The sequence below is a fragment of the Myodes glareolus genome, chromosome 27 (genome assembly GCF_982192425.1).
Source record: "Myodes glareolus chromosome 27, mMyoGla1.1, whole genome shotgun sequence".
Classification (NCBI taxonomy): domain Eukaryota; kingdom Metazoa; phylum Chordata; class Mammalia; order Rodentia; family Cricetidae; genus Myodes; species Myodes glareolus.
This window is the reverse complement of record NC_142052.1, coordinates 28,902,935-28,919,448: the sequence shown is the minus strand read 5'-3', so window position 1 is coordinate 28,919,448 and position 16,514 is coordinate 28,902,935. Positions and strand designations below refer to the sequence as shown.

General features: G+C 38.8%; 1 protein-coding gene across 1 annotated transcript in view; it reads right to left on the bottom strand.

Annotated features, from left to right (window-relative positions):
- The window catches only part of LOC148117633 (uncharacterized), a 50,652-nt gene extending 34,883 nt beyond the window's left edge, over nt 1-15,769 (bottom strand). Inside the window, exon 1 of the mRNA XM_087902248.1 lies at nt 15,617-15,769. Coding sequence (XP_087758374.1) covers nt 15,617-15,655 — 39 coding nt within the window. The 5' untranslated portion in view covers nt 15,656-15,769. The remainder of the gene's footprint in view (nt 1-15,616) is intronic.
- Between the last annotated feature and the right edge of the window lie 745 nt (nt 15,770-16,514).

Sequence of the window (16,514 nt, the reverse complement as noted above, 5' to 3'; positions counted from 1 at the left end):
AGTGACTGTAACTCAGCAACTGATGTCTCAACCCATGATTGCAACTCCACATTTACCAGCAGCAGTTTGGCCCTTGTCTCCAGCCTCACACTCATAGAGACATGAGATAGGGGATGCTGTGAAAGTGAGTAAGGAACTACATATCTAAGTCTCTATCCTTCTGTAGAACACAGGACTTAAAAGTTGAGGTGAAGAATTCAAAGACATTGAATAGCAACCTAATATGTTCTCATTGCTTGCATTCCCCCCAAAATGTGCTGTCCTTCTACTCAGCCCCACTTAACAACTCTTGCTCCTCTTAGTTTCTCCCTACCACTTCTTGTCAGTTGATTGCTGATACAGCCTCTTGACCCCAGGTTAATTCTATTTAAACAAGAACTGTAACACGTTTGCATCATTTTACAAAGTAGTAGAAAAATGTAGCATGCCATTACAAAGTTAAAATACTATTCCACACCCGCAGACCACTGTTAGAGCTCAGGCCTACCTCACTATGGTGTGGATGATGTGTAAATGGAGACTGCAATTGTGTTTCCTGACCATCCAAACCTGAATAATCACACAAAACATTGTTAATAACAACACTACTTTGCCAACAGCTCAGGTTTATTCCAATCTAGTTCTTGCATCTTAAATTAACCCATTTCCATCATTTTATATTTTACCACAAGGCTCATGGTTTGATACTTCACATTATGAATATAGGGAAGATTGAAACTCACATTTGATTACTTATTGCATTGACTATGAAATTGTGGGGAGAAGCTGGGGAGCTAGAAAGTCAGGCAGACAGCCGTGAGGCCCTACTGATGATCATATTCTTCATCTCGAGAGCAATGAGGAGCCATTTATGGATGTCAGGCAGCAGATTGATGCAATCTTAATTGGTAATTAAAATGATACTCCTGATGCTGGACTAAGGGGACACTGAAGAGGGCAATACCAATGAGTAGTATCTATTTATTTACTTGGTACTGGACCATACAATGTAGCACAGGCTGACATCAAGCTTGCCAACATCTTTCCTCAGCCTCATAAACTCTGGTATTATAGGTGTGTTTGAAGGCACCTAGCCAAGGCTACATGGATTTGTTTCAAACAACTAAATTTGAAAACCAAAGAGTGAGGACAAAAAACCTGAAGTTTTCTGGAGCTGAGAAGACAGGTGACCCTGTATTGTAAGCTTAAGGAAATCAATTTGAGGCCCAGAATCCATGCTGAAGAGAAAAAGGAAAAAATAAAGCATGGTCACAAGGATTTTTAATACTGTACTGTGACACAGAGAATACTGGGTACATAGGGCTTATTGGCCAGCTAGCCTACTCTACTTGGGAAGTCACAGAGTAATCGGAGACTCTATCTCAAAAGAAGTAACTAATGAGTTTGGGAAAATCAGAGGAATAACACCAGAGTTTCTCCTGTATTCCACACATATAGACATATATGTTGTAAACTAGCTTGATATGGGAAAGAATCAGGCCAGCTTAAGGATAACAATTATATTTTTAATGGTTACAATGGGAAACTCACACCATAAGAATGGGGAGTCCAACATTCTCTGTGTGGGCAAGAAATGTGCAGAGAAAGCGAGCACCTGGTAAGTCCCAGTTTTCTTCCTGGGTTCCAGGTAGCCACGCCTTAACTAGGCATGATTGGTTAATAGAGCTTCCACATCATATGCACATACACAATCACACGCATACATCCATCTCCACACAAATATACAATTGCACCTACAAACATACATACAAATCAACACTAACTTTGCTTGTGTAGCTTTCTAAATGTTTATGTATGCCTATTTATATTTGTAACATGAACATTCCCAGCTATTGAATAGGTTTTACATAAAAATGAAGTCATAGTTCCATGAGTACCAAGGGTTTTGGTAAACTAAATCCCATTTCTAAGTAACATCTATGTTGGAATAATTCTCTTATATACTCTAAAGATTTGTTACTCAAATGGGTTCAATAAAACACTGACTGGCCATAAGCTGGGCATGAGGCAGAGGGAGGAAGACATAAATGTGCCATGCTGATAAATGTTCTACCAATGGAAGATACTAAATAAGGAATATAGGTTAACTTAAAATGTAAGAGCAGGTTAGTAATAACTATGATCTTTTGGGTAAGTATTTTCAGTTCTTAAAATCATAAAACCCTCTGTGTGGTAATCATGTGCTGGCAGTTAGGAAAGTAATTATCTCTTCACAAATGGCATTCCAATGTGTAGCCAAAATTTTCACATAAAATCTGAAACAACTTGGAAAAAATTTCTAAACACCCGAAAACATAGTCAAATGCAGTGTCTTTGTAACTTCCTTCTCTTTGGTGGGTTATGCTTGCTAGCAGTGACCAGAGGCTTGCCTCCTTTCACACAGGACTTCATGACTCAGCTTTGAAACTGAGGTGCTACAATCATTTAATTTAAGATTTTGAAGGTGTCACACAGGACCACAATGTCATTGCCCTGGAGAGGAAAAGACTGGGACCAAAGTCACTTATGTCAGGATAAGATAGCTAGTCTCAGAAAGGAATTTCTAAAACCCTGAAAATATGGCTGTTTAGAACTGATAGGATGTAGTGAGGGGCTGCAGGGCAGGCCTGCTTTTCTCCTCACCCGGCTCCCGCACGGCTAGCTTAGTCCCAGAAATAATAACACACAAGTTATATTCATTTAAGCACTGCCTGGCCCATTATCTCTTAGAGAGTTAGTTACTGACTAACTCTCATATCTTGATATTAACCCATTTTTAATAATCTGTAGCACCACGAGGTGGTGGCTTACCGGAAAAGATTTAGCATGTCTGACCTGGTGGCTGGCTCCATGGCGTCTGCCTCACTTCCCTTCTTCCCAGCATTCTATTCTGTTTACTCCGCCTACCTAATTTTCTGTCCTATCAAGGGCCCAAGGCAGTCTCTTTATTGACCAATGAAAATAACACAATATGGCGCCATATGTAACATGAGGGCTGGCTTGTTGGGGTTTCCGTCCCGCCCGGTACCCCAACAGCCGGCAAATCCCAAAGAGAAATTACACACAGGACTCCATAAGGTTATAAACTGATTGGCCCATTTGGTCAGGCTACTTATTAGCTCTTATAACATATATTACCCCATTATCCTTATCTACGTTAGCCCATGGCTCCGTACCTTTCTCAGCTGGGCAAGTTACATGCTGTCTCTTAGGTGGTCTGTACAGGAGTGGCTGAGGAACCTTTCTCCTCCCTAGCCTTATCCTATTCTCATTACTCCGCCTCTACTTCCTGTCTGGTTGACCCGCCTATACTTCCTGCCTGGCCAATCAGCGTTTTATTAAAATACATGATTGACAGAATACAGATAATTCTCCCGCACCAATAGGACTTCCCCAGAGAGAATTCACTCTACACATTTGAAAGATTAATAAAGAAAAATCTTTTTAATTATATGATACACCCATCTCTGGCTACAGCTCAAAGAGCTGCTGGGCTAGAAGAGATTCTGCATTCCATGTGTTGTCATCCTTGCATCTTTTAGGTTCAGGCTCCATGCTCTGAACACTTTAAATAGGGACAGAAGACTGTGAGTCTACCCACTTAGGCAGAAGGGACACTTGCAAGGTAAAATATTCCTGGAATAATTTCTTACATACACTGGCAACCTTAACCAGCAGAATTGTCTTCAGTGACAGGATTGAGAGACAGGGGGCCACAGGATGAGAAAAATTAGAAATATATAAGGTAGAAAAGAAATCAGAACTTTTTTGGAGAGTCTTGCAGAAACTATGTCTCATGCCAAGTAATTTTCTTTATAAGAGTAACATTGGGCTGGAATGATGGCTCAGTGGTTAACCTCATTGGCTGTTCTTTGAGAGCACCTGAGTTGACTTCCAGCATGCACATTGCAGCTCACAACTACATGTAAATTCAGTTCCAGAGGATCTGATACCTACACACCTACACATATGAAATAAAGTTGAATAAATCAGGAAAATATTTTAAAAATAAAAATGAGACCACCTTGGATACTACCTTCCAGGAAGGAAATGGGGGACCTCTATGAAGTCAGCAGAGAGTAACATATAATGCCCAAAACTCAGGACGAGGGTAATCAAGCCAAGCTGTATAAGGGGAACACAGGTATTTTCAAGAACATTACAGGGCTCGAGAGATGCCTCAGCCATTAGAAGCTAGGCTCACAACCAAAAATATAAGAACATTACTGATTAAGCCCATAGTTGTCAGTGGGACTGATACATGTAGTCCCATTAGGTAGGAAGAATTTGATTTTCAAGATCTGAAACAATCCCTGCACAAACGTGCTGGGCCAAAACAGAGAGAGAGAGAGAGAGACAGAGAGACAGAGAGATAGAAAGAGAGAGAGACAGACAGAGACAGAGACAGAGACAGAGACAGAGAGATCTTTTATATTCTCACACCTCAGGCTCTAAGTGAAGTGGTGGCTCCCAAGGCTCAGGTTCCAGGCTACTTCTGACTCTGCCATGGATATCCCTTTTCCTTGTGTTAGGGTCTAAAGTGAAAATCTTCTTGATAGGGCCATCCCTCAACACAACAATGTTTTCCATTACTAATACTAGTTACCTTTCCCATCTATCAGTACTCTGCTTTTCTCAAAAAGAAAAGTGAATCTATGGTGCATCAGGCTTGAATGTTGGTTTTGACCCTGTAATGACTCCATGAGCAGCTTGATAGAGGCTGGTTCTTTAATATGGAGATGGACCTTGTGGGCAGTTGTAAATCAATAATGCCTCCTTTGAAATGGTTTGAGCCATATGTCTAGATGATCCTGGAGAACCAATGTGTATCCTAGCAACTTAATCTCTAGTAGGCCTTGTTAGCAAATACTTATCTTTGGGGTGTTGCTGTGGTATAAGCCTCTTGTACACTGTAAAAAAAATTGTCATTTAAATAGGTTTGATAAAACCCTAATTTAGGCACAGACTATGCAGAAAGTCAGGCTGAAAATCCACACTGAGGATGCTAGACAGGAGAAGGTGGAGTCAGATGCATATGGAGAATGCCATACTGAGAGAAGTTAACAAACTACATGGATAAACATAAATAAAAATTATTGGTAAATTTCAGTTCAAGAGCTAGTTAGTAATAAACCTAAGCTACTATTTGTAACAAATATTAAGCTCCTGGGTCAGTTGTTTGTGAAGCAGCTGCTACATGCTTGTGAGTTTCTGGTGGGGCAGAAACATCCGCCTACAAAAGGCCCCCAATGAAATGATCGGATGAGCGTGTAGATTATTGAATCTACTTTACAAAGAATAAAGGAGGACAAAGATATTATAAGATAAAAGGGGAGATTGTTGAATCAACTTTTAAAAAACAGCTACTTATTTTAAATATTTTACATTGATATGGATGTTTTAGTTGATAAAAACTTGAGATTATTTTTGTTGAAACACGCTGTCCATACATTTATATTCCTGTCCAAGATATTTTACCAAATACAACTCACTTTACAATGTAATGAGAATTTCTAGTCCTTGAAAGTTACTATTACCAACTAATTAGGACATACAGAAATGAATGTTAGTAGTTAGTCTCCTATTTCCATTGAAATTATACTCATGTTAGGTATGTTTTTCAAGGTCATACAGAATGTTATGAGCTGATTCAAATGTACATACTTTAGAGAAAATGTTTGATGAAGTAAGAAATTTTTGCCTCATTGGGGATTACAGGTTACTTCTGAAAAAAGTGCAAATACAAAGAGGAGATTCTATTAATAATCTAGGATATAAAATACTTCTACCTTCAGGTGTTCACTGTAATTAATGTCCTCTCTGCAGGTGTTTCAAGTCTGTTCAAAGGTAATCAGTGCTCCATGAACCCTTAAATCTTGGATTGTCCATGAAAACCCCAAGGCAGAAGAATCCCCAGCAAACTCCCGGAGAGTTTGTGCTCTGACCAGATAGCAAGCAAGGGTAGTTTCTATTTTTTCAACCTGATTGTTGTTGATTCTACTATTAACACAATCACACTGTATCCACAGTCCAGAGGCAGAGAATGATAAATGTCCCTGGTCCTTATTACAAAATCCAGTACCTAGATCATTTAATGTAATAGTGCTATCAATCCTGGAAGGAATAAGGGACTTCTCATCTCAAGGAACTTAATATAAAAGCTAATCTCTCATAAGCACACCCCAGAGAATAACATGATCTAGGTAAGCCCTCAAAGGTGGGCCTAGAAGGGTCACCCTTGCCTGAATCTAGGTCTTATCATGTTGAAAATCAGTATCAACCATCAAACAAAATTAATAAAATTTTCTGAGCAGACAGAAAGAAAACCTTGCTTTTTTAGTGATATCTCAAATATCAATGAGCCATGTTTGAGGTCAAAATATATAAAATGTTTAGAGTATGGGCTTACTCCTGTCCCTGATGTCAGCACCAGTACATGCCTACAACCCAAAGCTTTTAAGGACAGATACAGAGCAGACAACAGAAATTCTGCAAGTTTCTTTATATCTGATAGCAAACTACAGACCCTCTCTCAAACATGCTAATGTAAAATGACCAACAGCCAAAATTATTGTGCTCTGAATTTTATACCCAAAGCACAACACAAATGCATACTTTTCTGCATATAGATGATCACATGCACACAAATATACATAAGTAATTAAATAAGAAAGTTGCATTTGGACAATGTGGCACACGACTTTTATTCCAATACTATGGCAGTAGAGGCAGGCAGATTTCTGGGAATTTGAAGCTAACCTCATCTATAATATGAGTTCAAGAATAGCCATAGATAGATAAAGAAGTCCTATCTCAAAATAAAATTTCAACTTTGACTTGTATTTACTTATCCTGAAATCATGTTTTTTAAATGCGCTGAATTGTCTCAGGTTAATCAAAGCAGAGGTCCTGAAATTCAGACTATGTCTCTTTTACTAATTTTGAGTATCATCAATTGATCCCTGTGAAAAATGCTGAATATGGCAGTAAAGCCAGGGAAATTTCATTGAATTCAAGTCAGTGTGCACAACTACTGCCCGATTTCTATGGCAAACTAGTGGGGTTATGGGGGGAAAAGGTGTGTGCCACCACTACATGGTCAGTATGGCTGATCCGTGCAACTGCTTAACTCTCTGATCTTCAGGGAAGTTTTATTTATTAAAATACAGATGAACTATCAGTACATCTATTAACTAAATGATAGTTGCTTAAACATGGAAATTTTGCAAAAGCTGACAGGAAACTACTGGAAAGGTGACAGTGGGCTGATTTTCAGAAGTATTATTACATAATTAAGATTCAAACAGGAGTGGGAAACTACAAATGCATGACAGTATGAATAATGACAAGAGTTCTTGAAATATTTTGTATTCCTTCAAAGGAATCCATTTCAGAGCCTCTAGCATTCACTCAAATAAAATCTAATTCATTTGTCACTAAGGACAGGTCTAACTACTGAAATCAGTGAACTGAATGAAAATATGGTGAAATAGAAGACAACTTGGTTTACCATGTTTCAATGAAAAGACAACATAATAGGTGCTGTGGATGAAGCTTGCCTAGTTGGTGGGGTATTTGCCCTGCATTCACATCACCAAAAACATGTGTAGCAACTGTGGTAGTGGTATACACTTCTAATCCCAGCAATTCTGGAAACTTAGAAGGATCAGAAGCTAAAGGATTCACAGGAGGTCACAATTAGTCTGGGCTACCTGAGAGCCTGTCTCAAAATACTAAACTAAACAAACAATAGCAATAATATCATCACAGACAAGATGAAACAAATCTGTGATGGGCAAAAGATTGAGGAAGAAGAGCAAAAGCCCAACAATAAAGAGCACTGATTCCTTTTCTAAGGGGCCTGGAATGATTTCCAACATCCACAGAGAAACCAACAACCATCTTTAATTCCATTTGCAGGGAATCACTCACTAGGTAAGAGAAATGCAAGTGGTACACAGACATACATGTAGGCACCAGGATTCCATAAATAGCTACTGAAATATAGACAAGGAAACCCCAGGATTTCTGACTGTGTTTAATCTTGTGTACACCTCATTTTTAACCCAGGTCCCTTGAATCCACGGCAAACACCAAACTGATCATAAAAACCAAGCTGGCTAAGCAAGTCTAATGTTGTGAAAACACAAGGCACTAGATTTTCCCTACATGGACAACAATGTGTTCTCAGGGGCCTAGAAGAACCTACTCCAGAACTGCAACAAAATTGTATTCCCTAATTTGTAATGTCTTGACCTTCTTGGTACATTATAGCTGTTATAGAAAAGTAATAATAGCTTTACTTAAATACAGGTAATGTCTTCATGCTTTCATAGGTCTGAAAATGTATCTTGAATTAAACTAATCTGAACTCAAAAAAAATCTATCTTCCAACTGAAGAATAGGAAACATCCTTCCCAATGACTGTCTAGTTGTAAGCAAGAGTTACATTTCTAAGCAGATTTCATATTTGTTACAATACACAATCATTTATTTAGACATATACAAGGTAAGAAATAACTGGAAGAAAAATGATATTTTCCAGGTCATGATGTATAATCCCAGCTCTTAGGAGTTAGCAGGATTTCCCCAAGTGTCAGAATAGCTGGGGTTACAAAAATGAATTCCAGGAATGTTACTCAGAAAAATTAGCTCAAATATAGCAATTACTTTATTAAATAGAAGTTCAACAACAATGTAAATATTATTTAGCTAAAATATTTTGTTGACTTTGTGACAAAAAGTAATATATTTTCTTAAGTACAGACATGATAGCATCCATGAGAAAAGCTTTAATCTTTATTGAAAGGTAAGATACATGAACAAAAAATCTTAAAAATTAAGAAATGAAGTAATCTAAAAAGATAACTATCCTACTGTGAGAAAAGCCACAGTGAAATAAAAAACAATAGAAATAATTTTCAAGCAAACACTTGATCTATTTACTGAAATCATAGTGAAGAAAGCACATTTTCCAATATTAAAGAAGTATTTCTTATTTTGTTTTGGTTGTGATGGCATTTGCTCCCCATAATTTAGATTTTTATTGATTCTTTTTAAAAAATATTTATTTATTTATTATGTATACAATATTCTGTCTGTGTGTATGTCTGCAGGCCAGAAGAGGGTACCAGACTTTATTACAGATGGTTGTGAGCCACCATGTGGTTGCCCGGAATTGAACTCAGAAACTTTGGAAAAGCAGGCAATGCTCTCAACCACTGAACCATCTTTCCAGGCCCTAAACAAGTATTTCTAGGGAGGGAGCAGCTCAGTAGTCGAAGAACTGCTAGCAGAAGCCCTGCTGGGTTTCACTCCCAATGCAAAAATTACCTAGAATAATGGAAAATAAAAGATATCCCAAAATCATAGTTGTAAAAAAAAATAAAATTTTGAAAAGGGAAGTCAAGTAATAATGATGACTTAGTACTATTTTCTGTAGACGTGGGCCCTGAAGGACCAAAAACAAGCAGAAATCACATAGATCTGAAGGAAAATCAAGAGCATCCTTCAACTCTGAATCTAAACCTATGTAGTATGAAAAAAGGCACAAAACCGTCACATTTTACATATAGAAATCATGAGCTGGACAGTGATTGTGTGAGGATAAGAGCATCAAGACAGGGCCATCCTTGGGTGCATATGGAAGTCAAGGACACCCACCCCTGCTAAAGACTAGGGAGCAAAATAAGTAATTCTGACAAAAAAATTTTTAGACCACACATGTTATTCTATTTTTTTCATAGCACAACAAGCATGGATACTTAGTGGTCATACTAAAATGATCTCAGCCAGGTGTGGCAGATCATACTATAATCCCAGGGATATGGAATCAGAGGCAGGCAAATCTGAGTTTGAAGCCAGCCTGTTCCTCTCAACAATGCCAGGCCCTTCAAGGTTACATATCACCACTATTTCAAAGAACCTAAAACAAAGGACAAGCATGCTGGTTCATGCCCTCATTACCAGCACTTGGCATTAGGGTCTGTCTGTGAGTTCAAGGCCAGGTTGGACTATATGCAATTTCCATAACGGACCTGACTACAAAGAATGTGTCAAAAAATCAAATCAAAGCCTATTTTCATTACATCAAAACATTAAAAATCTTTATAACTTATGTCTAAGAGTCTTTAAAATATCATAGTCTTCAACTGTTACAATATTTTGTGGTATTGATAAAGGATCAAAATGATGCAAAATGATTCTGCTGAGTCATAATCTGCAAATATTTATTTTATTTATCTAGTCTACCAGAACAGATTAGTTCTAGGAGGTCAGAACTTTTCAGAACATGTTGTTAGGTCATACAAATAAAAAGAAACAAATGGAAGAAAAAAATCCAATCCTGTGTAAATATATTCACCACACATATACTGAGTGTTCTTTAAAGGCTAACACTGGTTTGGAAAGTTTCTTTGTGGATGTATATGTGTGTGTTTCTGTGTAGGTATGTGTATTTGTGATGAGTATTTATATGTTTATGTGTGTCCTTATGTTTGTTTATATTTGTGTACATGTGTGGGTATGTGTATATGCTATATGATGACGCTTGTGTGTGTTTTTCTTTGAGTAGTGTTTGTGATTTTGTGTGTGATGAATGTTTATGGGTATTTTGTATATGTGTTAGTAAATGTGCATCTGAGAAAGAAGTGTATGTGATTTGTGTGTGTATTTGATGTGTGAATCCTGGTATATGCTATACCTCATATGTAAAGGCCAATGTACAACTTTTAAGAACTGATTCTCTCTACCATTGGAACAAATTAATTGTACATGTATGTCAGTTTGCATTGATGGGATGAATCATCTCAAGAGCTCACAAATACATGTAGTCAAAGATTACAAACAATTACTGACACATCAAGTCAGTGCAAATATACTTGTATGATTGCTTTCCAAACATACAAAAGCTAACTCAGGTTTACTATCAAAATATTTTAGGTCAACTTTACAAATGGCAAGATTTTAGTATTGAAATTAAACCCAGGGGATGGAGAGATGACTCAGAGGTAGGGAGCACTGTCTGCCCTTCCAGAGGACCCAGGTTCAATTCCCAGCACCCACACGACAGTTCTCAACTGTCTGTAAATCCAGTTCCCAGAAATTTGATGCCTTCACACAGACACACATACGGAAACACAAATGCACAGAAAATAAGAATAAATAAATCATTTTTTAAAAAAGAAAATAAATCCAAAGAAACAGTAGCTAGAATCACCAAAATGTATTATATTCACTGGTGTATGCATTTGCTAACATCAGTATGATACTTCTTTAGTACAAAACATTAACTAGAGACCTTTGCCGCAGGACAAAGATGCAGTTTAAAATGCATAAGAGCTATAATACAATACAATATAATACAATCTATTAGCATAAGCAGGTGATGCGGAAATCCTTACATTTTAAAAAGAATACAGAATGCATATACTAATGTGAAATTTTCACATGATGCCTAGTAGAGAGGTCCTGCTTCTGTGCAACTCTCTGGAGCTACAAATTACAAATACCTACATTAAATCTTTTTCTTTTAGTATTCCATTTGCTAGGCTCCGACTCCTACCTTTTATTATTCAAAGAAATGCAGATATCATTCAGTAAGCTGTAGTAAGCTCTTCTTGCAATCATAACAAGCACCCATGTTTGGTTACCATTATTCCACACTTATTGAACTTTCAAAAAATATAACCCATATCAATACCCCAAACATGTGCATGCACAATTGATGTCATCAAATGTCCTCAGTCTCTGCAGCACCTGTCACATACCTCTCATTGGCTGAAACACATTTCTTACTAATCCTACAAGAAGGAGTAAAAATGGCTCTTAGATGCTGAAGCTAACATAAGAATTCAGAAAAGTACATGACATATAACCACATCTCTCATAAGCTGGCAGGAAAACTATCATGAAACAGTGGCCTGCTGAGCTAGAAAACAAAATAAAAACAAAAAAGTCCAATCAGGGTAGTAAGAGAAGTCCTAGGAATTTCAAGTCACAGTCGCTGAAGGACTCATACCTTAGAAAGGCATGAACTGAGCAGTACTTTAAGTGCTTCACTCTGTTTCCTGTTTGAGAAATAAATTTTATAGACTTATACAGCTATTATGAAAATCAAAATGGCAGTTCCTCAGAAAATTGAGAATAGATCCACCTCGAAATGCTGCTATACCACTCTTGGGCACATGCACAAAGGATGCTTCATCATTTAGTTCATTTTTTTTAATCTTTGGCACTTTTAGAGGCCTACCACTAACTTTCTAAATAAATCACATGGAGGTTTATTCTTACCTAATAATGCCAAGCCTTAGCTTGGATTCCCTTTACATGACTTTGTTAACTTAAATTATCCCATCTATCTTTTGCCTCTGGGCTTTTATCTTTCTCTATTCTATATACCTTTAGCTACTTATTAATCTGCATAGCTGGGTGACTAGACCCTAATGTCTGTCTCTCCTTGTCTTGCTCCTGGATACTTGTCTCTTTCTCCTTCTACTTATTCTTGCTGAACAACAGCCACACCTATCCCAATTTTACCTATCTATAGGCTATTCAGATATTTATTAGACCAATCAAGTATTTTCAACAGGCAAAGTCACACAGCTACACAGAGTTAAACAAATGCAAAATAAAGGAATTCAAGAAATCCTGTCATACAAATATTCCACAGCATACACAAACACAACACATCTGATATTCCACAACAATTCCACATTGTGTCTAAACTAAAATGAAAGGTTTGGACTTTTTCACTAAAGTACATACAACAATCCATTTATCAAGATATTTAATAATATTTAAAATATTCATTACTTTTGTATTTAGCAAGTTTAGAGAAAATACTCTATTACCTACCCTATTTTAGTAATTCAAAACTTTTTCACCTAATTTACTTTCCATCATTAGTAAGGAAAACTATAAATCTAATTGTTCAGTCTTCTGCTCCATCACAGATCCCAGAAGGATGTAATAATACCTGATGTCAGAGAATTCTGGCTGCCTGGACAGTCACTTGAAGTTCTTCGGCGACCATGGGCCATAAATCTTTAACCTACAGGCTTAGAGTATCTGACAGACTTGTCAGTGAAGCAGGAAATTTGAAGGACTGTCCCAGCTTGTACTGGCAAATTTTATCAGTTACTTTCCTCTGTGTCTTTCAGAATGTCTTGCAGACTCTCTGGTGTAGAAGGAACCTTGAAGACCATCCCACCATGTTTTGACAAATTAAAGCCTACCTGGTGTAGGAGGCCTCCTGTCTGTGTTACTTTCATTGGTTAAAGAGACTGCCTTGGACTAGTTGATAAGGCAAACTCAGGTAGGTGGGGAAGACAGAACAGAATTCTGGGAGGAAGAAAGCAGAGTCAGAGAGAGCCACCTGCCATGAAGCTGCTAGGTAAGACATGCTGAATCTTTCCCGGTAAGCCATGAGCTCATGGTGACATACAGATTATTAGAAATGGGTTGAATCAAGATGTGAGAGTTAGCCAATAAGAGGCTAGAACTAATGGGCCAGGCAGTGATTTAATAAATACAGATTTCTGTGTGGTTTTTTTGGGTATAAGCTAGCCAGGCCAGAGATGCAGCCCGCTCTCCACTACATCACCTACCTGCTCCTCATTCTGGCACACTCATCTTTGGTGATAACAATTATTTCCTAGACACCTGCCTCTCACTTCCCCCAAGGAACAGATGCCTGACATCTCTGGGATGACAGTACTTGGGATGCCTCTCCAGCCACACCTTTTGCTGAATGTGGACACCTACCTCTCCCCTTCCCCATGATGCCCTGTGCCCACAGGAAGTTGCCAGATTTGAGTCTACATGCCCCAAATCCCAGGTGACCAGGTCCAGAGTGATAACTCTCTGGGTCAGAGGGCTAGAACAGATGCAAGGGCTGGGGCCTAAGCTCCCAAATTAACATTCTAGACACTTTGGATATAGGGTTGACAGAAAATTGGAGTGGTAAATATGAAAAACCTTTAGGTTCTCTTTGGAAAAAAGGATGTAGACTCAAATCTGGCTACTTCCTTTGGAGTGCTCAGAACCACTTCCACAGAATATTCAAGTGAACTCCCAAAAGAGGAACACATGGTCTCTTTCCGTTCCTCCCAGTGGTTGCATTTGTGACCCCTTGGGGCCACCTGAGAGTGCAGAACTCCCATTAAACCTGGACTTATTTTTTAATTTGGCGTATTTTGATTTGAGTTGATTAGAATTTGGAATTGGCAGAGAGCTCACATTAGGAAAATACTCCTAACAACTTTGATGGTCTCTATATCTTTATTCCCCAACTTAACACATATCCTGCTTTTTTATTCTGAGCTCAACATATCTTTAAAGCAAAGAGGTTGATTTAACTCAGCAGAGTTTTTTATTATCCAATGTCTCCCCACAGTTGTTTCCTTTCCATTAGGATTAAAAAAGTAAAATTTAATCCATTCTGTAACCTATCTTTGGGTGTCTTAATGACCCCATTCTGTTAACTGAACATATTTTTAAGATGCCTGATGAAGTAATAATCTAATTAATCCTAAAGACACAGGTCACATTCATAAAGTAACTACTGTCACTGTGTAACTATGGTTACTTTCTAACTGTTGTTAAAGAAAGACAGACCAGGAATTATAAAACAATCCAGGCATATTAGGGCTTGGAGGAAGCAAGGAGAATGCAGATATGATGTAGTTGTCAACTCTAAAACTATTTTGAAAACTTGAGACAGACTTTGTGGTCATGTACTCCAGAGACTAGGGATTTGTATTCGACCACATTAAAAATTTCTCATGTATTTTCTCGAAAGATCAATGTCTTAATGCAGAAAAGTTCTGTTAAGTAGGACCACAACATTTTACCCAGATCTTCTATTTTAGATGAACTACAGTAAATATAGCAATTAGGTTTAAAGATAAGGTCAGTCCCTTTCCCAGATTCCTTTTTGCTCTGGTCTGTGGGCTGCAAACAATGGTCAATCAGGACACTGATAGAGCATCTCCAACTGACTACCTGATTCCACATAGATAATCTCTACTACTTAAGAAATGGGAAATTTTTCACCCTCAGTCCAGCCTCTCCTTTTCTGCATGGTATGCCCTAGCATCCTAATCTCTAACAGCCCTGATTACAACACATTTATCTTTTGGGTGACTTAGAGGCTAAATTCTTCTTTGTGAGACTAAACTATTTCGAAGGCATTGGCAAATCCTTCATATCAGCAGTTATACTCTTCCACGTTGCAGCTTAGAAGTGCAGTGCTATCCAACAGGAGAGATGCCTTGATAACATCCGCATAGTTATAAATATAAATGGAGATTATACATAAGGTTAAATACAAAGTGCTCAATATCGAGAAGAAACTGGAGAAACTAGGCTTCTCCGACTTTGGCATACTGAAGTTGACAAGAAAGATGTTTGTACACACAGCACCCTGCTCCCAATTTTCTAAGCCGATTAAGCCCAAAGTGCAAAGTTGTTCAGAGGCCTGCCCCTCAGTCTAGGAATTCACAGGACCGCATGGGACTTCACAATACAGGGAATCTGGCGGCAGACTCCCTCATGGATCCCGGAAGAACACAACATCCTGTGTCCCGCACCTCACCCTCTGCTCCTCCCCATCTGGAGACAGCATTCCCCCGCTCACCATGCTGTCGTTTCTCAGGTCGCCAAAGCTGTTCATCATCTCCCAGCAGCAGCAACTTCACCTTAACACAGGAAACCACCGGTGCCAGCTCCTCAGCAAAATCGGCAAAATCGAGACGGAATGCGGATGCCCGGAAGAGGCCTGCAAGACTTCTGACTGGCAGGTCCCCTGGAGGGTCTGATTGGCTACTGCGGCCTGAGTGACAAGAACACCTCCCACAGGGCTGAAGTGTACTTAAAGAGACAGCACAGAGGTTTCTGGTCATTCCATCCCCTCCCCCCCCCCCCAGTCAAAGATCTTTTCTTGATTGGCTGAGATATGCATTTCAATAGCACTTGCCCCTGGCTATAAAAGCAGACACCTTCGCTGGGTGGTGGTGGCACACGCCTTTAATCCCAGCACTCAGGAGGCAGAGGCAGGCGAATCCAGGTGGGTTCGAGAGCAGCCTGGTACAAGAGCTAGTTCCAGGACAGGCTCGAAAGCCACAGAGAAACCCTGTCTCGAAAAACCAGAGTGCCAAACTTAGCTTTATCTAGATCTTATGGTTTTTCTGATAACCTGCAGATGGATAAACTGCCCTATCCTAAGCTTGACCCAGCCCACCATGTGAGAACCAATGAAATGCTTGTTGCTATTCAGCCTCTTATGTAACCCCTGAACCCCCATAAATGCATGTTGTATCTCTAGCCCGGCATGTTCATTCAGCTAAGCTGTTTAGGCATCTGCAGGCACCTGTGTACTCAATAGACTGCCTCTTGCTCTTGCATCCAGTGGACTGGTCCTTGAGCAGGGGTCTCCAACTGAGACCATTCTGACTTTTGGGGTCTTTCAATATGGCTTTCCATTGAGAAACCATTTCACTCACTTAGGAAATTAATAAAGAAAAACCTGTTTAATG